Raw genomic sequence first — 24,298 nt, 5'->3', positions numbered from 1 at the left:
CTGAATTTGGCTGCGCAGTGGCCGCCTGAGTGTTTATTGTCGCGCCCAGATACTGCCGTATGTGGGCGGGCCGGAGATGGGATTTCGGGTAATTCAGTGAGAACCCCAGATTGTGCAGGAGATGAATGGTGTGGGACACGTGGTTGGCGCACTGTTGTTCCGACTTCGCCTGAATGAGCCAGTCGTCCAGATAGGGGTAGACGTGGATGTTTTGACGTCTTAGATGCGCCGCCACGGTCGCCAGGCACTTCGTGAAGACCCTGGGCGCTGTGGTGACCCCAAAGGGCAGAACCCTGAACTGGTAGTGCTGGTCTTGAATGGTGAACCTTAGGTGCTTCCTGTGTGAAGGATGCAGGGGAATGTGAAAGTATGCATCCTTGAGATACAGAGTAGCTAGGAAGTCCCCTTGCCGAAGCAGCGGGAGAACCTGCTGCAACGTGAGCATATGGAAATGTTCTGACAGAATGTACCAGTTGAGGGGCCTGAGGTCCAGGATGGGCCTGAGGGATCCGTCCTTTTTGGGAATTAGAAAGTACAGAGAGTAAACCCCTGTTCCCCTTTCTTGCAGTGGAACGAGCTCTATTGCCCCTTTTTGCAGCATGACTTGGACTTCCTGCTGCAACAAGTGCAAGTGCTCGCCGGACATAGGACGGTTTCTTGGGGGTATGTTTGGTGGAGTGGAAGTGAGTTCCAGACAATAGCCGTATTGGATAAGAGATTTGACCCACCTGTCCGTGGTGATGGATTCCCACGCGGGCAGGAACTGCTGGAGTCTCCCCCCGACCGGTGTTGTGTGGTCGGGGGGCAGTGACAAGGCGTCACTGTTCGTTGGCGGTGGAGGACCTGGAGCTGTTATTTCCACGTCCTCTGCCTTTGACGTTGTTGCCCCGGTAACCACCTCTACCCTTGTTGGTGTATGAGGATTGGGTGTTGCCTTTATAGTATTGCGTGGATTGTGACGCTTGACCCCTTGAGGTGCCTCTGTTATTGGAGCGGCGAAAGGAACCACCCCGAAACTGCTGGGACTGCAGGGCACCCATAGATTTAGCAGTGTCAGTGTCTTTTTTCATTTTTTCAAGGGTTGCATCCACTTCTGGCCCAAAGAGGTGGTCTGGATTAACTGTTTGGTTTAAGATGGTAGTCTGAATGTCTGGTTTAAAGCCTGATATTCTAAGCCATGCATGCCTACGCAGTAGCACGCTAGTGTTTATAGCTCTGGAGGCGGTATCAGCCACGTCCAGAGCGCACTTAATTGAAGCATTGGTGATAAGCTTCCCCTCCTGAATCAACATTTCAGCTCCCTCCTTGTACTGATCAGGTAAGTGCTGTAGAAGGGTTTCTAGGGTGTCATAGTGTGCCCTATCGTAGTGTGCAAGTAGCGCTTGCGTGTTGGAAATGCGCCACATATTAGCTGCCTGCGCAGCAATAAGTTTCCCTGAAGCTTCAAAGACTTTCGATTCTTTGTCTGGGGGAGGAGCATCACCCGTGGTCTGTGAGTTTGCCCGCTTCCGTGCGTTGGAGACAACCAAAGAGTCCAGTGGCAACTGTCCCTTGATGTACGTTGGATCAGTGGGCGCTGCCTTGTATTTTTTGTCAATACGAGGATTGATGACTCTTGCCCGGGTGGGCTCTCTGAAAACCTCAGGCGCATGCTTTAGCACTCCTTTTAGCATTGGCAATGACTTGACAGTCTTTTCAGCCACTGAGAAAGTGTCAAAAAGAAAATCGACATCCACTGGGTCAGCATGGAGGGCGACATCATGATTGGCCGCAGCTCTTTCAATTAGTGTTAAGAGGAAGGGGTCCCAATGAGAGTGGGAAACATATAATACACTTCACAAGAATTAATCCAAAGCAATTATTTTGATCCACAGAGTTTTATTCACTATGGGATCCAGTGTAATTAATACACGTAGCAAAGCGAATAGTCAGCTGTATTAAAGGTCATACAGTGCCCCAGGAAGGAGAAGGAAGTGATCGTGAAGAGGTAGGGGAGTGGTGGGATAGCGTGACAGTAAAATCAACAGTTCAAAATATTTTTCATGCTATAAGTCACATAGCAGTGGGTGCCACAACCTTATGGCAACATTATGTATAAACAGGCATACAACACATAGTACAATGTAAATGCAAATTTTCGCATGTGTGGTTGCCGTGATTGAAAAAGCCGTCGACGTTTCGACCCTCTGAGACTGCAGGAAGATTTAACCTTGCTGCGGGGTCTTCATCAGGACCAAGGGAGGGGCAGGGGACCTAGTAAACGGGTATAATCGACTTAGATTAGAGGGGTATGACTTCAACCTCTATTTATCACATAGGAAAATACGAGCGTGCAAGTAAATCAACATTATAAAAAACTAGCGTGCAAGTAAATCAACATTATAAAAAACTGTTAGATAAGGATATAAATCTGAAAAATTAGGTGAAATTCATTAGCATAGAATTGAATTGGCACATTATTACCAAGGTCTGGGTGCCTGTGTAGGAAACTGGCAGAGTACAGGGCGGACAAACACTCGCCTGATAAGGTATACACTAGAGTACCAAAATGAAGAGACATAAGAATGGCCGCGGAGGTCACAAAGAACCTAAATATTAGTTTTAAAGTGGCTAACATTCAATAAACGTGAAGACAAAGTATTGTGCAATATTGGATAAATTACGGACATACCACATGGTCCGTAGTTCGCAATGTGGTCTTGTAGGTACTTAAAACATGGGAAGTTCTGAGTCAGCATCTAAAGTAATTGGTGGTATCAGTTAGAAAAAGGCTTAGGTAATGGTGACAAAATACACCGTGAAGGTAAAAAACGGGAAGCTTACCGAAAAACGGCATTATGCCAGTAATCAGTATTCAGTCAGACAAATGCTGCTATGTGACTTATAGCAAGAAAAATATTTTGAACTGTTGATTTTACTGTCACGCTATCCCACCACTCCCCTACCTCTTCACGATCACTTCCTTCTCCTTCCTGGGGCACTGTATGACCTTTAATACAGATGACTATTCGCTTTGCTACGTGTATTAATTACACTGGATCCCATAGTGAATAAAACTCTGTGGATCAAAATAATTGCTTTGGATTAATTCTTGTGGAGTGTATTATATGTTTCCCACTCTCATTGGGACCCCTTCCTCTTAACACTTATTGAACCCAGGTCCCTGTGATTCTATTGGGTAACCCCCTTGTATACTAAGCTCTTTCAATTAGAGCGTTGAAGGCTGCAGAGTCCTCTGTTGGGGAAGTTTTTGCAGCAAAAAGCTGCGGCTCGTGTCCTGACTGAGGGTCCTCAGGGTCGCCCCCAGCAGACCAAGGCTCATTGACATCCTCTGGATCCGAGTACGCTGGATAAGTATACTCCTCCTCCTCGTCCCCGTCACCCTCCCCAGCGTTAGAGTGAGTGGGTGAGAGCTCCAGACCTTGTGGAGATGCAGGCTCCATAGGGGCAGATGCACCCGCAGAGTCCAACTTCCTTTTAAGGGGAATGTGGAAATGCTCCAACACAGGCTCCGGGGTGATCTTCCTTTTAAGGAGAGAGAGCTTGCCTGTGTTGGCGTCGATGACAACCTCTCGACGCTCCTCGTCCGCCAGTGGCTGGTGCCGTGGCTTCGGCACTACCAAGGATGCTTTCGGCGTAGAAACCAGCTTCAAGGGCACCCCGGCCCCATGTTTCGGAGCAAAAGCCTTCGGCGCCGTTTTTTGGCGGCAGCGTGAAGTGAATCGGCGTCTGCGCCTTTACCGGTTTCTGTGGAGGCTTCGGCGTCACATCCTTCGGCTCGAGAGCCACTGCCTCCTTCCGAATACGCTGAAGGGACTCCGTGACCTTCTTGGTGAGTGAGGGGGAGGGCCGTACCGGCTCGAGCGAGTCCTCCGAGTCCGGATTCGGGTCGGCGACCAAAGCTGCAGTCTTCGGAGCCGACACAGCACCTCCCCTTGCCTTGTCGACCGTGATCGGTGCAGCCAGAGACTTGGGGTCGTCCTGACGCTTCTTCGAGGCCTTCTTATGGTCATCGACCTTCTTGGCGTCGGCTCGGCTCTTCAGAGCGTCGACCAGCTTCGGCGCCGACGCAGCCGCGTCGGGCGATTTCGCCTTCGGCTTCGACACGGGGGTCTTTGGATCGGCCAATTTGGCGTGGCTTTCGAGCTCGGCGGTCATCTTGGATTTCTTCGGCGCCGAGGCCCCTGGAGCCTTTGATCCAACCAGTGCGACTTGCACTTTCGGTTTCGATACAGATGGTGCCGACCCCGATGGCTTCACTTTCGGTTTCTGTACCGGGAGTGGCGCATCACCAATGTCCGTGGCCGGGCCCGGAGGCGGGGCCGTGGGACGAGTATTGAGGTCTTGGGTAAGGCCCGAAGGCGATCCCTCGACCTGGGCCTTATGCTGGGGTTCGGCCCCGGAGTCAGTATGAGGATGCTCCTCTTCCGAGCTATCCTCCACGGTGGCAATGGCCCTGTCGTCGTCCCCTACCTCCTCGACGACTTCCTCGAACTCCTAGTCTCCCGCGTCGTAGTCTTCTTTGCCCTCCGACGCCGGGTTAGAGTCCGAAACATTCAGGACGGTGTCGTCTTCAACATCTTCTTCAAAGATGTTTGCTGGTGGGGGTGCCGATAACTGGGCCTGCAGTCTTGCGGCCCGACGTAGCTTGAGAGTCTTCTTCGACCGGAACTTGGAGCAGGCCATACACTTGGCCTCGTCGTGGTCCGGCGACAAGCATCTGTTGCACACTGGGTGCACGTCGATGTGCGAATACTTTGAGGCACACACTGGGCACCTCTTAAATGGACTTCGTTCCATGTTGAAGTAGTCTGGAGCGTCGTGTAGGCCCGTCCGCGCCGACAGCACGCGGAAGGGCAGCAAATGTTCGGAGCCGATGAATAAACCAACCCGAACGATAGACAATACCGACGCGAGTCCTAAAGACCTTTTGGTCTCAAGTAAAGAAAGTTAAACAACTATCGATTCCGACAGAGAGAGCCGAAACACATCCGAACCCAATGGCGGAAAAAAAACAATCTGGGGATGGAGTCGATGCCCATGCGCACTGTAGTCCAGGGGAGGAGCCACCTATCTCGTGATACTTCGAAGACTCTTCCAGGACAACAATGTGCAATCATCCGGACCCAACACTAGGCGGCGATCTATGCACAGATATGAATTCAGCAGCCCACATGCCTCGAACACTTACCTTCGGTAACGATATATCTGTAAGAAACAGTAGTTAGTATTAGATTCCTTACCTTAGAATATCCCCAGGCGTCAGACTGGATCCGGAAACTTTTGCGTAGCAGTACCCTTGCGCGTCGGTAGGCGTCGTCTGCGGATCCGCGTCCGTCGTCGGCGTCGGGATGACGTCGCCGGAGTACTTAGACGCCGCCCTCGCGCACTGACGTCAGTTCTTATACATAGCTTTTCCGCGCCAGAAACGCAGAGCCATGATAAAAACCAACACTGGTGCCATGGAACTAGGGCCCTGAAAGGGGATGACCTTAACCCTAGATATCGGTTCGCAGAACAGGGAGGATGGGTGGGGCGGTAAGGAATCTAATACTAACTACTGCTTCTTACAGATATATTGTTACCGAAGGTAAGTAACTTGTGCATCTGAAAGAAACAGGTTAGTATTAGATACCTTACCTTAGAATAGATACCCCAGCAATACCAACCCCGGTGGTGGGTCTGCGAACCAATGATCACACCAGAAAGTCCTGGAGAACGGAACGGCCAAAGAAGCCATCTCTCCGGACTTGGCTGTCCAGGCAGTAGTGTCTTGCAAACGTGTGCAGCGAGGCCCACGTAGCTGTCTGACAGATGTCCTGCAAGGGGACTCCCTGACCCAGGGCAGTAGTAGCCGCCGTGGCCCGAGTGGAATGGGCCCTCAGCCCAACAGGAGGCTCCTTTTTAGCCAAAGAGTAGCATACCTTGATGCACAACAAGACCCATTGAGAGATGGTCCGCTTGTGCATCGCCGACCTTTCTTAGCGCCCACGTAACCAACAAAGAGTTGGTCATCCACCCGGAACTGGCGTGTGCGATCCAAGTAGAATGAGAGCGCACGTTTTGGGTCCAGACGGTGGAGCGTCTCTTCCTCTTTCGAGGGATGCGGAGGCGAGAAGAAGGTGGGCAAGGTGATGGACTGCCCGATGTGGAAGGCTGCGACTACCTTGGGCAGGAAAGAGGGTCGCGTCCGCAACACAACTTTGTCCGGATGGACAGAAAGGAAGAGGGGTTTAGAGGAAAGAGCCTGGAGCTCACTCACTCTCCTGGCAGAGGTGATGGCAACCAGGAATGCACTCTTCAGAGTAAGGAGACGAAGAGGACAGTTATGAAGCGGCTCGAAAGGAGCGCACATCAGATAGGTCAGAACAAGGTTCAGGTCCCACTGAGGCATCACAAAAGGAACAGGAGGAAACATATGAGTGATGCTCTTCAAAAACCTATTTACAACTGGGGACTTGACCAAAGAGGGCTGATCTGGGAGCCTTAAGAAGGCGGAAAGAGCAGAAAAGGTAGCCCTTGATAGTGCCTAGAGCAGAGCCCTGCTGGGCAAGGGAGAGAAGAAAGAGGAGAACCTCTGAAAGAGGGGCAGGAAGGGGATCCACAGCCCTTTGCTGTTCACCATGCCACAAATTTGTTCCACCAGCAGGCGTATACCGATTTTGTGGAGGGACACCTGGCTGCCAGAATCACATTACAAACTTCAGGAGGCAAGTCAAATGGCCTCAACTGCCCCCGCTCAATCTCCACGCATGTAAGTGGAGACTGGACAGGTTCGGGTGGAAGACCGTCCCCTTCTGCTGCGACAGAATGTCCTCCTGAAGAGGCAGACAAATCGGGGGATCGACAGACATGCTGAGTAGCTCAGGATACCAATATCTTCGCACCCAGTCCGGAGCCACAAGGATAACTTGGGCTCGGTCGCGTCTGATCTTCTTCAGCACTCTGGGCAGAAGTGGTATAGGCGGAAAGGCATACAATAGACCGCAGCTCCACTCGCGACGAAAAGATTCTCCGAGCGAATGCCGCCTTGGAAATTCCAACGCGCAGAACTGATGACATTGCGCGTTCTCTTCTATGGCGAATAGATCTAACCAAGGCTCTCCCCACTGCTGAAAGAGGCCTTGTGCCACGTCTGAGTTCAGACGCCATTCGTGATCCATCATGCACCGACGGCTGAGTTCGTCCGCCCTGGCATTCAGGGAACCTGCCAGGTTTTGAACCACCAGGGTCACGCCCTGATGTTCCAGCCACTGCCAGAGGCGCAGAGCCTCCTGGCATAGGGTCCACGACCCCGCCCCGCCCAGTTTGTTGGAGTACCACATGGCGGTGGTGTTGTCCGTGAACACCTGCACTGCACTCCCCTCCCCCGGACAGAGGGGAGGAATGCCTTCAGTGCAAGCCGGATCGCCCGCAGCTCCAGAAGGTTGATGTGGAGCCGGGACTCCGCCGGAGACCAGAGGCCTCTGATCTCCGCCTCTCCCATGTGGCCCCCCCAGCCCTGGAGGGACGCGTCCGTCACAACTACGTGCTCCGGTTGGGGTAGGGAGAGGTATCTGCCGCTGACCCAATCGCGGTCCGTGAGCCACCACTGCAACGGTCTTGCAGTGCCCTCCGAGATCAAGACATGGTCGGACAAGATGCCCTGATGCTGGGCCCACTGAAACTTCAGGTCCCACTGCAGAGCCAGCATCCGCCATCGGGCGTGATGCACCAGAAGGATGCAGGAGGCCATCAGCCCCAGAAGCCGCAGCGTCAACCTGACGAGACTCGGGATAACAGCTGAAAGATCGGAATCAGAGCCTGAATATCCTGAACCCGCTGTTCAGGAGGATAAACCCAAAACTGCACTGAGTCTAGAACCGCTCCGATGAAGAGGAGCTTCTGAGAGGGACACAGGTGTGACTTCGGCACATTGATGGAGAACCCTAGCAGGTGCAGGTCGGCCGTAGTCTGGAGGTGGCTGACGTCTGTCCGGGGCGAGTGCCTTCAACAACCAGTCGTCGAGGTAGGGGAAGACTGAAACCCCTAACCTGCACAGATGAGCTGCGACCACCGCCATCACTTTCGTGAACACCCGTGGGGCGCTGGTAAGGCTGAAGGGGAGCACGGTAAACAAAGTGCTCGTGGCCTACCGTGAACCGCAGGTAACGCCGGTGGGCCGGCAGGACGGGGATGTGAAAGTAAGCGTCCTGCAAGTCCAACGCTACCATCTAGTCTCCCAGGTCCAGGGCAGTTAACACCTGAGCCAAAGTCAGCATCTTGAACTTTTCCTTCCGGAGGAAGCCGTTGACGTTCCGCAGGTCCAAGATAGGGCGGAGGCCCCCTTTGCCCTTCTTGGGAACCAGAAAGTAGTGGGAGTAACAACCACACCCTACTTCTGGCCCAGGAACGCGCTCTATGGCCCCCTTGGCCAAGAGGGCCGTAACTTCCTCTCGCAGAAGACTCAAGTGATCCCCCGACACGCGGTGGTACTGCGGTGGCATGGCTGGAATCAAATGGCATGTCCATAAGGGTGTTTTGGACATCAGCCGAAAAGTTGGCGGACCTCAGCCAGGCGTGGTGACGAATCGCCACCGTCGTTGCCATCGCCCTGTCCAGCGAGTCTGTGGTATCCAGCCCACACCGGATGGAATACTGTGCCGCATCTCGACCCTCCACAAGGGCTTGGGTGAGTTTAGTCCGGACCCCCTCCGGACATTGTGGCAGCACGTCCGCGACCGTGTCCCACAAAGAGTGGGTGTAACGGCCCAGGGGGCACGCAGTGTTGACTGACCGCCACCCCAAACTAAGTGAGGAGAACATCTTTTTTCCATACTGTTCGTACCTCTTGGATTCCCGATCGGGGGAGACGTCGGGAATGCGGTCTGGGAGGTAGAGGGCTGGATGACCAGGCTCTCGGCGGTGGGGTGGGTGGACAGGAAGCAAGGGTCGCCCGGAGCCGGGCGGTGGCGCCTGACCATGTTCCTATCTACAGGCGGACCTGTAGCGGGCTTGGACCAAGTACCCAGAAGAACGTCTGACAAGGCCTCAAACGGCAGCAGTGGCTCAGCCGAGCTTGCCTGCGGTTTAAGGACCTCAGTGAGGAGGTTAGTCCTCACGGCCGCGACGGGGAGCTCAAGGCCCAAGGCCTTGGCAGCCCGCGTCAGCACCACACTATAGGCAGCCCCCTCCTCCGTAGCCACGGTAGGAGGGAAAACAAAACCAGTGTCGGGCGAAGTGTCCAGACCACTGGCCTCCCCTAGCTCACCTGCCCAGTCCTGAGAAGACTGGCACTCATGTGCCAGAGGGTCCTCGGACCCCTCCCAATCGTCCTCGCCACCCATCTCCTGATACTCAGGGTCAAAGGATGGGGCCAGGTCGTAGAAGTACAAGTCTCCTAGCGGCGTCTAATAGGGCTCCGACGCGGACCCGAATCGAGGGTAGGACCGGGGACGGCGTCGTCATGGGATGGCGCCGGGGGCGACACCCTGGGGGCCGGCGAGGTCGTGAGGTCGACCAACGACGACCCGGATCCGGAGCCGGATTCGGCGGGACCCTGCGGCGTCGGGACCGAAGTCACCGACGGCGCCGGGGCCGTAGCACCCGGCCCGCTTGGGGACCCAGTCGGGGCCGCTTGGCCCGAAGGCGCCGCGGAACCCGACGGAGGAGTGAGCGACCTTATGGTAATGAGGAAGGCCTCGATCTCCTCCGGCGTCACGTTCTGCCCAGGCACCGGCGGTTATGGAGCAGGCCACTACGCCTGCGGCTCCGGCGGAGCCGCAGGGGCGGTGTCGCCCGAAACCCCAGCCGCGTCGCGCGAGCGTCGGGGGGAGTCAGAAGAGCGATGTCGCCTCTTCGACTTCTTGTGCCTCTTACCTGAGGACTTCGAGCCCTAAGACTGATGACGACTCCCGGAACTGTGGTGACTCCGGCCCGGGACCGGTCCCTCGACTTCCTTCCGGACCGGGACCTGGAGCTGGAGCGGCGCGGGGCTGACTGCGGGAGCTCGAGCAGTTTGCGGGACCGCTCCGGTCTAGCTTTGGACGTCAGGACCCGGTAGTCGGAGCAGGACTTGTCGTCGTGGTCGGGGCCCAGACAGTAAAGGCACCGGCGATGGGGGTCGGTAACCGACATCAGTCGGTTACAATCGACACAGGGCTTGAACCCGGGCATCCCTACCGGCACCGTCGGAGTCGAGAGACTTCGAAAGATGGTCAAAAAGGATCGAAAAAGTTAGTCAAAAATCGACTAAGGGTACAACTTTTTCCGGATCGGCGCTTGCTGGCGCGGAAAAAAGAAGAACTGACGTCAGCGCGCGAGGGTGGCGGCTAAGTACTCAGGCGAGGTCATCTCGGCGCCAATGACGCCGACGACCGACGCGGAGCCGCAGACGACGCCTACCGACGCGCAAGGGTACTGCTACGCAAAAGTTTCCGGATCCAGTCTGACGCCTGGGGATATTCTAAGGTAAGGAATCTAATACTAACCTGTTTCTTTCAGATATGTTTTCTCCCCTCACTTGAAGAGCCATCATGTGATTTTGCTCTTTAACTGGAAGTTGAGGCTCTGTGATCATCATCAGCCGAAGAAGATTTGAGCCATAAAAGGACTCTGGCCTCCCTATCCCTTAAGGTCTTAGAAGGGAAGGTGCGGCAGATTTAAAAAAAATGTTGCCTCATGCTTAGGATAGAGGCAATAAATACAGTCCTTATGCTGATCATCAACATGAACTTTTTTCTTGTTGCATGTTCTGCAAGGTCTAAACAAGGCCTTCTTGTCAGACATCCTGAAGGTAAATTACAGTAGTAGACCCTAAGAGAAAGGCCTGAGGCCTAGATTGTAGTAGCCTATCTACCTCATTATGCTAAAAAGACAAAAGTCTTTGTTACAACCAATCATGTAGAGCCAGTTCTCCTCAGATTTTCACCGCACGTCGTGTGGAAGGGAGTCTCCCCGAGTCGCTACTGAGTTTTTTCCATTCTTCAGGATGTCTGACAAGAAGGCCTTCTTTAGACCTTGCAGAACATGCAACAAGAAAAGAACAAAAAGCCAGACTACCTGATGAACAATTTATTTGCTATTGTCTTGACCCCAAAGGCACTCTGTCAGATGGAGGGGAAGGGGAAAGAACCTTCATAATATTCCAGGAAAAGCTGGAGACCGCTGTCTCTGACACTCAGGCAATTGACAAGAGGACTGAAATTGAGGTTGTCTGCAGCTGGGCGATGGAAACAAGCAAACTTGGTAGTGGACGGCCTCTGAAGTGAATGGCCCAAACGGCACAGGCATAATAGGATCTAAGATGACCTTACTGAATGGCAACGGATGCTCTATAGTAGAGGAACCAGACTGCAGGATTTTCATAAATATGTTTGCCTTACTGCAACTCACAAAGGTAATACAAGAACCTCAGCCACCTTGAAAGACAGTCCTCCAAAGACAACCACCAAGGGGCAATCAGGGGCAACCTCAGAAGAAGCACTGAAGAAACTAGAGTGGGGTCTTCGTCAGAGTCCAGATAAGAGTGAAGGGTGTGGCCTCACTACTCATCTTCTAGACAAGAATGTCCTTAACTGAAGACTGAACAAGGCCCCTAGAAGGTCCAAAGTTGGCCATCCATGTGCATTCCTCTGTAACTGAAATCACCCTGTCTGTTGTGAACTCTTGAAATGAAACTACAGCCATAGCAAATGTTTGTATTGCTGCCAACTCTGAAACAAAAGACAAGGCCTTTTGTGGCTAAAGATGAGCCACTAAAATTAGGAGAACATCCGCAGTATCAGCGAGGTCAACACACACCTGGGTAGAGGTGCAGGTTTCCTGAAAGAGCGATCATTTATTTAATAGTTGTTTATAGCACGAACCTTACCCTTGCGGGTATCAGAGCGCTTTACAAATTTACAGAGAACAGAGAAAAAGCAGTAATGTCAAATTCACTACAAATAGCAGCAGAGGGTAACACACAAAAAAGGTAGGAAACGCTTTACCATGTTCAGAGAGCAGGGGAGATAAACTAATAACAACTTAATATCATAGTTCAGACACTAATAACAACAGAATATCATAGAGTTCAGACTACTGCAAGTACCTGATAGTGTGGAGAATAAGGAGGGTAATGTCGGTACTGATAAAATGAATGCACTATGGTAGCCAGTGATAAATAGTCATGCGAGCAACTGAGGAAAATAGAATCTTGGGAGGAAATTTGTTCATAAGGAGTTCTTTGACTTCCTTCTTGAAGGATACGATTGATGGTTTCGTTCTGACTTAGGAAGTAATGAGTTCCAGATTCTTGGGGCAATCCCAGAGAAAGATCAGTTGCAGGTTTTCTTCTTGTGGAATCTCTGAGGTTTCAGAAGAAAATAAGTTACTTACCTGTAACTGTGGTTCTCCAGTATTGGAATCTTTCATAGATTCACATGCTTGAATCGTTCCTTGTCATCAAGATGGGACTCCCATCTCGACGACAGGGAATGATTCAAGCATGTGAATCTATGAAAGTTCCAATACTGGAGTACGAAATGTTTTTTAGCTTCTGGATGATCTGGAGCCGCCCGAGAGTTCGGAATTCTGGACGAGATATCTAGGGGTATTGTAGTGGAGGGCTTTATGCGTCATACACATGGAACTGCTAGTGGTCATGAACCATACAGGACTAGAGTTTTAAAGTACCTTGGCTTTTGAGAAAACAAAACAATATCTCAGAATGGCTTAACCAAAAACAAGTACATGCTACTAACTTTTGGAATCAAAAGTAAAATACATTCTTGCCCTGAATAAGAGAAGTCCTATTGTTCAAGTTGTTAAACACGTTTGAAATTTTCTGCAAAAAGTAAATGAAACAGTCCAATATTTATGGATTGTTTGCTGTAGTGAGAAATACAAAAATGTAAAACAATATTGCCCTCACCCAATCTGGTTTTCATATATCGATTTGGAGTGTTATGAGTCGGTATACTGCCCTTTTAAGGACACCTTGCCAGTCAGTTATTAGAGTTAACTCTTATCTTCTTGAATAACTATAAGCTTCTAATGTTAACACGGCTTTGAGAACTTCAAGCAGTCAAACAAGTTACATATCTTTTTATTGTGTCACAAGATAGATAACAGCCAGGGTCAGAAAACAGTTGAGAAAAGCTGACTTGGGAAAAGAAAAGCATACACCACTCTTTCAGCAAGCTATGGTCCAAAACAGCAACTTCAAGATAATGTGAAAATGACAGAAAGAAATACTATACCTATTGGCCCACATTTAAACTGCTTTCCTTCATATAATCTCATAAAGAACACATCTTGAAGGCTAGTACAATTTGATCTTCCAGACAAAATTGCCTTCTTTTTCCTCTTGTACATGCAATACATAGCCATGGAGCTGAACCCAAAAAAAGAGGCATTTCACAAGGAGAATTTATGTCTCCTCGTTTCTTCCTTTTTTCTCGCAGTCATTTTATCCATGCTTTGCCTTTCATCCCCACTGTTTCTCTCTTGCCAGATGCACAAGAGTTAGTTAGTGGCGAAGGACCCTAATGATGCGTACCTGTTGCTTCTGCAGCAGGCTCCGCTTGGCCTCGAGTGGGGCGTTCCGGCCAGGACGCTGTGAAGGATCATGGCAGACTACACCTGAAGTGGCACAGAGAAGAACACGGTTACCATCACCAGATGTAATTGTAAGGGGCAGATCACATGAAATGAAGGCAACAGTTCACTCCCTCTAACTTTCATATCACAAGGAGGAAAGGACACCAGTCATCACACCCAACCCTGCTGTCAGCAACACTACAGGCCCAGTTAATGTAGCTCACCTCTTCTCCAACTCAACCATACACTCTTCGCTGTACCAAGTACTGCAGATTAAGCAGCTACAAGAATGAACACAATGGCACGTAGATACAAGAAATCTCTTGAAACTGCTCAACAATATGGCGTCACTAACATTCCAAAATTCTAAACAGAGTTAGTCAGTGAATAAGAAACTTGATCCATTGGAATGATTTTTAATAGGACTCCGTTTTGGGAAACGGAGGAGAAAAATAGAAATGAGTGTTCGCTTATGATCAACTGTTTTACATCCAACGCTAAATTCTCTTTGTGAATTGACAAATGGTGTTCAAAGTAAGGGGGAGAAAGAGGGGAAAAAGGCTAGGCTCACCCTCCAAAATTAACTTTGGCATAAACCCCTGAAACCAGGGACCAAGAACCTAGCTTATCAGTAACCGGTATTCACAACACTCACTGGGGTTGGAATAGTTATGTTTCTTAGAAAGAAATTTTTTTTTCTTTCTTGAGTCCCCTCACTCACCAGGATTTCCCCACGGTGACATGCTTCATCATTGGGGCCATCCCAGTCCTCAACGGGCTGAGGCGTGCTGCGACTTGCGAACTACGTAGGAGCACTTAAGTGATGGACTATGTGTAGTGCAATCAGTGTTGTGAAGTGGAGTGGAATTATTTTAAGTGAGTTAAAACGACCTACCTAGTGGGCTACAAATGATTTATTCTTGCTCTTAGGGGGTAAATTAAAAAACGGGGTAGAATACTAGGGGTCCTAGTAGCAATGAGTTAGGTGTACCTAGTAATTCAAGTCAACATGTTTCGAGCATTCCATAGGCTCTTCTTCTGGACTACACATGGACCAGCCCTGTGTTCGCCACTCCTAATCGTGCTCAAGTGAGGTTTAAACATTAGTTAAATGCTGCAACAATAAGGCATACGTAAATTGACAGTCACGTAGTATCTGTAGGAAAAAAAACACACACAATATGGTTAAGGGGTTACATGGCCCCCCAAAGTATTTACATAATTTCTACACACACAAGACACAGAATGTGAAGATGTCTGCGCCTTTGTCCATACTGGGAAAAAGAAGGCCAAATCGCGTGTATTTAAAACAGGTGTCTATGAAAGAGCACCGTGAAAAGCACTCAGCGATATAACACACACACACACCATATGTAAAACGACAGACTGTTACATACATAAATAGGGGCCTAGCTTTGCCCCATGGACGCGGAGAGTTGATGGTATCCCTTCAATCTAGTAATTGGGAAAGAAAATGAAGGAAAAATAATGCAGTGTTAGAGGCCAGTTGTGCTACAAAGAAGCAAGCGGTGATGGCTGTAGTCCGCTGTTTGCCGGCACCTGTGGGGGGTTTAGACGGGCACTTACATGGTATAGAGATACTCAGGCTGAATCACCTACACTGCAACCTCCGGACCCCATATTAGAGAGTGTGCGTCCGGTTGCTGCTTTTGTGCTTGCATTTCCGCATTGTCATTTTCGGAAGGTGAAGACCGCTCGCGGTTGATTTTCACAAATGGAACTAGCTGCAGCCATCTTGGGGGTATGTCGCCCCCTTCTATTAGCGTTAATACAGTGTAAAAAGCAGGTTTTTACAAAAAAAATATTTTAAGGAGGTGTCTGTAGTAAACACTTCTTAAAACTGTGATATAGAATTTTTTGCCAAAGTATTGAGAGGACAGTGATTCAGGCAGTGATTCAGGCAGTGGAATTCCATAGTAAGTTAGCGGCGGCCATCTTAGGAGTATGTCGGCCCCTTCTAATAGCGCTAACTTAGTAGAAATTGCTCGTATTTTGAAAATAATAATTTTTGGGCGGTTCTCCGAGTGCACGCTTACTTAAAAGTACATTTAGCAAATTTAGATTTTTTTTTTAATTGTGATTTATTTGGGGTAATTCCACTAGGGAAAGGCTAAATGTGATGCCACGATTTTAGGTAAAGGACTACAGGTTAAATATAACCTCCTGGATTAAAGCAGTGGACGCAAAATTCATAAAAGCTGGATTACTAGGCAGCAGGGGGTCAAAGATATTCGAACGGTCTGATCATAATGTGAATTGTCCCCATGGTATGTCATCATTAAGACCATGGGTGTCTGAATGTAATTTGAAAACCCAGCGTTGTTCCTTTTCAAACAATTTTTTGTCAATGTGTGTTTGATTATTCGGGGTATGTTGTTTTTCCAGGAAATGTGTAGTCATTTTAGTATTAGATCGTTTTCACCTGATGCTGCCACGGTGCGCAACGATGCATGTGCTGACCTTCCTGGTGGTCATTCCAACATAGTGCAAATTACACGTACAGGTGATCAGGTAGACCACTCCTGTCGTATTACAGTTAGAAAATGATCTCAGGTCCCAGACTACCACATTGTTACAAATGACTTGTTTAGTTGCTGTGGTCAAATGGCAGACACTACAGTTTGTGCAAGGGTAGTGCCCTACAGGCAGGGGATGTAACAGGTGTACTGTACCTCCTGAGCCGTGTACGTCTTTGGGTCGTGTATGGACTACAAAGTTCCTGAAATTTTTACATTTTCTGTGGCTGAACATTGGCTGTTCAAAATTCAAACCACCACTATTCAGTGTTCTCCTATGTTTTTTAACGATTTTCACTACTTTGTCTGAGGCTACGTTGTAAGTAGTTATGCAAATAAGTCTTTTGCTTTCAATGGTCTGATCAGTTGTCTCGGATGGAAACTGTTAAATCTAAGAAGACAGTTCCTAGCTGTGGGCTTAAAGTGGGTAGTTGTGATTAGTTTACCATCATGAGCTTGTATGTTAAGGTCCAGGAACACAAGGTTGGATCTGCTCATTGTTGATGTGATTTTTAGAAAGGGGTCTTGTAAGTTTAGCCAATGTAAGAAACGCGGGACTCCACTTTCATCACCCTCCCAAATGAGTAACACGTTATCTATGTATCTTTTCCATAGGTGGACGTGGCTCAGATGGGCGTTGTTAGGGTGTAAGATTTTCTACTGAAAGTGGAGTCACGCGTTTCTTACATTGGCTAAACTCGTGTTCCTGGACCTTCGATTCGACAGTTTCCATCCGAGACAATTGAGAGAGAACATTCCCTTTGGGCAGTTTTTACGTCTCAGACGTAATTGTTCAGAGAAAAGGGACTTCAACATACAAGCAAAGGATCTGAGCACCAAACTCCTTAATGAGAAACTACACTCAACATGTTGTATCACAAGCCAGAAAAGGGCTTCAAATAACAACAGAGAAGCCCTTCTTGAACACAAAACAACTGATCAGACCACTGAAAGCAAAAGACCTATTTGCATAACTACTTACAACATAGCCTCAGACAAAGTAGTGAAAATCGTTAAAAAACATTGGAAAACACTGAATAGTGGTGGTTTGAATTTTGAACAGCCAATGTTCAGCCACCGAAAAGGTAAAAATCTCAGGAACTTTGTGGTCCATACACGACCCAAAGACGTACACGGCTCAGAAGGTACAGTAGGATAAGTTACTTACTTGTAATCCTAGTTCTCTTCCAGGGGTATCCTCATCAAAGTCATAAGCACTGAATATTCCCGCCCATGTGCGGGATCCCGGAAACAATATAAAAATATATATGTAAAAACACATATATCTAACTCCACATATATGTACGTACATATATTATTTTTCTCACACCAATGCAGCTCCAAAAAGAGGCTAACACAATGTAAAACCTTGTACATGTACTGCAATTATAAAGGAAACAAAAAACACATTAATTCAAATATCCTTTAAATTTTGTGTTTTAATGAGTAAAACCACTCATAACTCTTGAAAATTGCTCATAAAAGACATTGTTAGCCTCAGGCTGCATTGAAAAGCAATAACATAGAAAATGAAAGCATTTTCAACCAAAAAACTGGCACCGTGCCTTTAAGGCAGCCCTGACTCCAGGCTTCCCATCATGCCTCAGGGGTGACAGTTAGGTCAGTTGTTCTTTGCATAACCCTGATGTCAGGGCTAAATACAAATATAAAAGACGTACAGCTCTCATTTACCTGGGGAGGCGGGTGTGTTGCTTATGACTTTGATGAGGATACCCCTGGAAGAGAACTAGGATTACAGGTAAGTAACTTATCCTTCTATTCCAGGGGATCCTCATCAATAGTCATAAGCACTGAATAGAATAGCAAGCCCAACAACCACCTGCAGGTAAATGAGAAGTACATCTTCTACCTTAAAAGACCCAACATCACAGCCCAGACTGGCTGTTAAACAGATTCCGCAAGGAGGCTTGGCCTACTTGGGTATCTGCTCTCGTCTCAGAATCAAGACAATAATGTCTGGTAAATGTATGGACGGACCACCTGGTCGCCGCCTTACAGATCTCAGACCTGGGCACATTATTGAGAAAAGCCGCAGTCGCAGCCCTTCCCCTGGTGGAATGTGCTTTGGGAGAAAACCCCAGGGGTTTTTGTGCTAGCTGGTAAGCAAGTTTAATACATGAAACGATCCATCTGGAAATGGAACGTTTGGAGGCAGCATGGCCTGTCCTGATCGATCCATAGTTAACGAAAAGATGATCAGAATAATGAATCACTTTAGACCTGTCAAGATAGAATTTTAAAACCTTCTCAGGTCTAAAGAATGCAGAGCCCTCTCAGCTGGAGTAGAGGGATTTGGAAAAAAAGTGGGCAGAGAGATGGTCTGATTTACATGAAAATCTGACACCACTTTAGGCAGACAAAATGGATGCGTCCGCAGCACCACCCTATTCAAATGGAACACCGTATAGGGTTCTGATGCACAGAGGGCTTGAATCTCGCTCACTCTGCGAGCTGACGTGATAGCCACCAAAAAAGCCGCTTTCCATGAAAGATGTTGTAAAGTAGCTTTGTGAATGGGTTCAAAAGGAGGACCCATTAACTTTGATAGCACCAGGTTCAACTCTGTGGTAAATATATTTTACCGTATACGAGTTTGCCATATAATTTTCAGACAAGTAAAGAATAGCTCAATCAAATGAGAGGCAGAGTCTGTGGTGTCTGAGTCATAAGGGCTTAAATCAAAAATGACTCGAGCCATGGAAATCAATTCCATCAATACAAGGGTTCGGGGGTATGCAATGATGGCAGAAAGATGTCAACGATTTATTAACAGTACATGACATATATAGTAAAATGACACAATGGCAGTGAATACAGTAGGCGTGACAAGTGAAATGTATATGATAAGAACACATGTGCGTAGCAGACAAGGCGTGTACAAGGGTGTGCACAGAGGCGTGTACTAGAAACGTCACAGAAAAAGTGTCATAAGTGGGTGGGTGCATAGAGGATTCTGCAAAGTCAGCAGGAAGTGCGGATGCGCGCGCAACTAGCATGACGTGACATAGACGTGTAACTGGGGAGAACTTTAACACTAGTAAAGGAGACAGAAGTCTGGGATGTCAGTACGACCTGGACCTATAACATATCTGGTATCTCATGTTTGGAGGATGTTTTATCTGGAGTAAAAGGTCTCTCGGGCAGAGGCTATACTATACTGAATGCTAGTGCGTGCATAGGTGTCTACGTGTCTACGTGCGGGGCCATGGGCCTACTATGGCAACGGGAACTGTAAATTACTTGCACGGGGGCAGGAAGACTTGCTCTTTGCTCTGCAGCCGGGGATATGTTTACCTAAATCACTAGACAGGAATGTGTTTTCGAGGAGGCTGAACAGATAACTTGAAGGCAAAATACGGTTTTGGCAGGCAGGCCAGGCCGAGCCAGGCACCGCTTCGCTTGGCAGGAAGTAAGGCAGAGGTCAGGGATGCATCTCCATGCTGCAGCTTTCAGAGGCAGAGACAGAAGTGGCTCGAAGGCAGAAATCAGGGCCTAGCTCGGCAGAGCCAGGAAAAAACGTGAAAGTGCACCATGTAAAGACGGTGGCACGGCATACTTAGGAACTGAATTATCGATCCATTCATGGTGGATCTGATAGAGGACAAGTTAACGTTGGACGCAAATGTATTTGCGTCTTCAGATTCGGTTGTGAAGGGAAGTTACATGCACTTAAAACTCGTACATGGAGCCGTTGGGGTACACGTTAGGGGACACACTTGACCATAAAATTTTCAATTACCTCATTCCCTCCTTGTCCCCTACGGACCCTTCAAGATATATCAATTTTCATGAGACCATCAATCTGTTCATATAACATCATCTGTTCTTCTTTCTTTATTCGAGAATGGGAACGTGAACTTGGATGGGGAACACAAGCTGTGGCGCACAAGCCGCAAATCGCTGGCCCACATTGTAGACATAGACAACAACTGAATACTATGGCCAATATGATTCCTAGGAATGACAGTAGCTTCCATCCCCAGGCTGTGATTACACTCCAGAGCCAACCGGACCAAGTCCAGGAGCCTGGATTCTGGTGTATCAGATGGGCAATTTCGTGAAGTCGGGTAATGGCCTTATAGACTGATGGCGCGTTATTAGGAATAAACACGCAACAACTGGATCCGATGACTCTACAAGCTCCGCCCCTATCGGCCAGGATGACGTCAAGGACAAGGCGGTTCTGAAGAACAACAAGTCTCATAGCAGACTGCTCCTCTGTTAAGTTGCCTAAAGCAGAAGTAGTCTCATTCACTACTGCTTCGAGTATTCTGGTTAGTTTGCGTATCAGTTTACTATTGGAAACAGTGCCTAGATAGGGAAAGAATCCTTTATTGAAATCTGTATATTGTTCCCATGTAGTTTCAGTCTGATCGACTATTGGGAGACCTCTCTTGTGTCTAACGAGATCGAGGCGGGAATTCCTGTGATAGTCAGAGGGGGCTAGGAAAACTGGTGGCAATAGGAATGCAATGTAACAAGTACCATCCCAGTCTGGAGGTAAGCGGACATAAGCTGTCTGACCACAAATGAAATAGGAATGTCGGGAAGCTTTGAATGTAGACTTGCCTTTATCACTGAACTCAACCACAGTAGTACAGTCACTGTGACCTAGATGTACTGAACCATTCTTTCTGACACATAATACACCTTTTGCTGGTAAAACTGATATAGAAGGTAAGTCTGGACCGGTCTCTGACTGAACATTTAGAATCATGAGGTTAAGTGTAAAATTGCCTAATCCATACACTTCATTTTCTAGATCTGTCCCTGTCATTTGTGGAAGACCCTCCTCGTTTGGGAAACATGCTTTGTTCATGACTGTGTTCAGATTTCCCCATATCCAATTGCCTTGGGAAACTCGGGATTCGGTGTCTAAAGAAGATATTAAACTAAACCATGCACCACAGGAACCATTATGTGTAAACGGGTAAGGAAAGAGGGGCAGAGCTCCCTTGTAGTTCTGATAGGGAGGGAGTCGGCCACATATCCAACAATTGGTAGCATTGTTGATCTGGTGTGAATGGTGTAACATACGAATGAATGTATTGTTGCGCAGCGCAAGTCGATAAGACAATTCGTGTGGAGGCAGGGTACTAAACGTGTGCTCGGCAGTGTCATTAGAGAAAGAATGTGTAAGAGGAAAATACATGTATAACATCCAACTCATAATAATAATCGTAAGACTCAGAAAAAACATAATAAGTAGTGTGCAGATACATCTGCTTCGGAGACTTTTACAATATTTCTGTTTCTTGGTCTCCTGTCTATCTCTCTCTCTATTTGGGTCTAACTTGTACATGTCAGAAACTGTCTAACCGCTTCACCCAGGGGGACTTAAACAATTAAACTGTCTGACTTACTAGACCTTAATTTCACTCGATACTCCTCTTGGGGAGTTGTCTCTAAAAGGGGGAGTTTGGTATCAGTCTCTGGAATGTGAGAGTTCTGGGAATCAGTTTTTGGCGGAAGTCCATAAAAACGTTTCACGTGGCTGGAGTGGACCCAGCCCTTCCTCCCCTCTAACTTCACTGCAGTCCTGGTTGTTAACAAAACGATCTTCGGCTCCTTCCAGCGGGGCTCCAGAGGGCTTGACCTATCGAAATTCCGGACTACGACGATGTCCCCCGGGACCAGTTCATGTGGTTTCACCTCGGTGTTGTCTGGGAAGGCTGCCGCAACCTGTGAACGACATGATTGTAGTGCAGACATCAAGGAAGCAAGGTAATCTGTCAGCATATTACTGTCAACATCAGTTATTTTGCGCGGCATAGGCGTCCCCCACATATTAGGAGGTCTACCGAAGACCACCTCATACGGGGATAGCCCTGTCCTAGAATGGGCTACCATTCGCATATAAAAAAGGGCAACTGGCAAAGCTACTATCCAATCTACTCCTTTCTCTTTACACACTTTGGCAAGGCGAGTTTTCAGAGTCTGATTGTGTCGCTCCACGAGACCTGCTGCCTCGGGATGTCGGACACAATGAAACTTCCACTGGTACCCCAAGAGGAGTGAAACCTGCTTCATAAGTTCAGATGAGAATGGCTGACCGTTATCTGAATACACGACACGGGGCAAACCGTATCGAGGGAAAAACTCACGAACCAACTGCTTGGCAGTGGTCGGGGCAGTGTAATCTGGGACGGGATATGCTTCTGTCCATCGGGATAGGGCGCATACGACTACGAGGACATATTTGAATCCTCGGCATCTTTCCATCTGGATATAATCCATCTGGAGGACTTCAAAAGGATAGTCGGGAGGATGAAATCCACCTTGCTCTACGGGAATCCCTTTTCCTGGATTGAACTGACAACAGATCATGCAGGTACGCACTTTCTGTTTTGCTGCTGCTCGTAAATGTTTGTTGAACCAGAGGTTCTGTAAACTGTCTAACATGGCTTTTTCTCCTAAATGTGCTGGACTATGTGCTGTGTTGATGATAACTTGAACCATAGAGTCGGGGAGAAACCATGTGGTCTTTCCCTTCGTCATCCATCCCTGGTCTGTCTGGACCCCTCCTTGTTCAGTCCATTTCTTTATTTCATCTGGAGTAGCATGTGTCTGTATGTCGATGACATCTTGTGTAGGATCTCTGACTGTCATGCAATGTGTCAGTGAGGTTACGTCAGTCTTTGTCATGTCGGTCGTTTGAGTATGAGTCAGTGCTGTATGTTTTGCAGTTCGATCTGCAAAGTCGTTACCCTGGGAAATAGTGTCTGTAACTTTCGTATGTGCTTTACACTTCATGATAGCTATGGCTGTAGGCAAATGTATCGCTTCCAACAGAGCTTGAATGAGGGGGCCATGCTGGATCTTGGCTCCGTGAGAGGTCAGAAAACCTCTTTCTTGCCAGAGGACACCGAAGTCGTGTACGACTCCGAATGCATAACGTGAATCTGTGTATATGTTTACTTTCAGGTTCTTGGCTCGTATACAGGCTTGAGTCAGAGCAATGAGCTCTGCTGCTTGAGCTGACAGGGTGTCAATGCGATGTGTTTCTATGACTTCAGTTTCAGTGGTCACTGCATACGCGGCCACTAACTCTCCTGTACTTGTTCTCATACATGAACCGTCCACATAGAGTGTCAGGTCTGGATTGGATAATGCAACATCCGTCAAGTCTTGTCTGGGTTTCGTAATTGTGTTAACGACATCCACGCAATCATGTGGAGTAGGATCTGTTGTGCTTGATGGTAAAAGTGTAGCAGGATTTAGTGTATTGCAGCGTCTGATTTTTATGTGTGGTTGGAATAATGTCAATTCATAACCTGTCAGTCGTGCTATAGTCAAGTGTTGGGTCTGTGTTTTGTTTAGGAGAACTTCCACTGAGTGTGGAACCTGTACTGTCAATTGATGTCCTAATACAATGGATACAATGGAGTCACTTTGTCTGATTGCTAGAGCTGTTGCTGCAACTGACTTTAAGCACGCAGGCAAGGCCTGGGCTACTGGATCCAATGTACTCGAAAAATAAGCACACGGTCTGTGTTTGTCTGCTTGAAGCTGAGTGAGAACTGATAACGCTGTGCCATCACGTTCCGTGACAAAAAGTGTAAAAGGTTTGCTGTAACATGGTGTTGCTAAAACTGGTGCTTGACATAAGGCTTTCTTTAATTCTTCAAAAGCTCGTGTATGTTCCTGTGTCCATGGGAGAACAGTCGAAGACGCTGCCTCCTGTGTTGTCAACTGTATAAGTGGTTTGGCTAGAAATGCATATTGTTGAATCCATTGTCTGCAATAGGAAGTGAGTCCAATAAAGGCTCGTACTTCTTTCTGTGTCTTGGGTTGCGGTGATTGTGCAATTAACTGAATTCGATCAGGTGTCAGCTGCCTACCCCACTTGGACAGCAAGTGCCCAAGGTACACCACTTGCTGGGCACAGAATTGCAGCTTCGAAGGAGACACCTTGTGTCCCTTGTCCGCCAGGAAATACAAAACTGTCAGTGATGCTTGTTCACATTCTGGTTCACTACGGGCGGTGATCAATAGATCATCGACGTATTGAAGTAGGGCAGTGTTGGCAGGCATGTGAATACTGTCAAGTTGTCGTTTCAATGCTTGGCTGTAGATGCTGGGGCTTTCTGTAAATCCTTGAGGTGCGCATGCAAATTTGAAGCTACGGCCATTTAAACAGAATCCGAAAAGGTACTGGCTTTCCGGATCAATGGGGACAC

At 48.2% G+C, this 24,298-nt stretch overlaps 1 protein-coding gene and 1 long non-coding RNA gene across 6 annotated transcripts in view; one reads left to right on the top strand and one right to left on the bottom strand.

Annotated features, from left to right (window-relative positions):
- Positions 1–24,298, bottom strand: part of TTLL5 (tubulin tyrosine ligase like 5) — a 1,386,223-nt gene that overhangs the window by 970,514 nt on the left and 391,411 nt on the right. For all 5 annotated transcript variants that reach the window (XM_086937525.1, XM_086937527.1, XM_086937530.1 and 2 more), the window contains one exon: positions 13,520–13,602. In XM_086937525.1, coding sequence (XP_086793651.1) covers positions 13,520–13,602 — 83 coding nt within the window. The remainder of the gene's footprint in view (positions 1–13,519; positions 13,603–24,298) is intronic.
- The window catches only part of LOC147689977 (uncharacterized), a 315,487-nt gene that overhangs the window by 228,709 nt on the left and 62,480 nt on the right, over positions 1–24,298 (top strand). The gene's annotated exons all lie outside the window — the stretch shown is intronic.

Source organism: Lissotriton vulgaris, chromosome 9, assembly GCF_964263255.1.
Source record: "Lissotriton vulgaris chromosome 9, aLisVul1.2, whole genome shotgun sequence".
Taxonomy (NCBI): domain Eukaryota; kingdom Metazoa; phylum Chordata; class Amphibia; order Caudata; family Salamandridae; genus Lissotriton; species Lissotriton vulgaris.
This window is presented reverse-complemented; position numbering and strand designations above follow the sequence as displayed.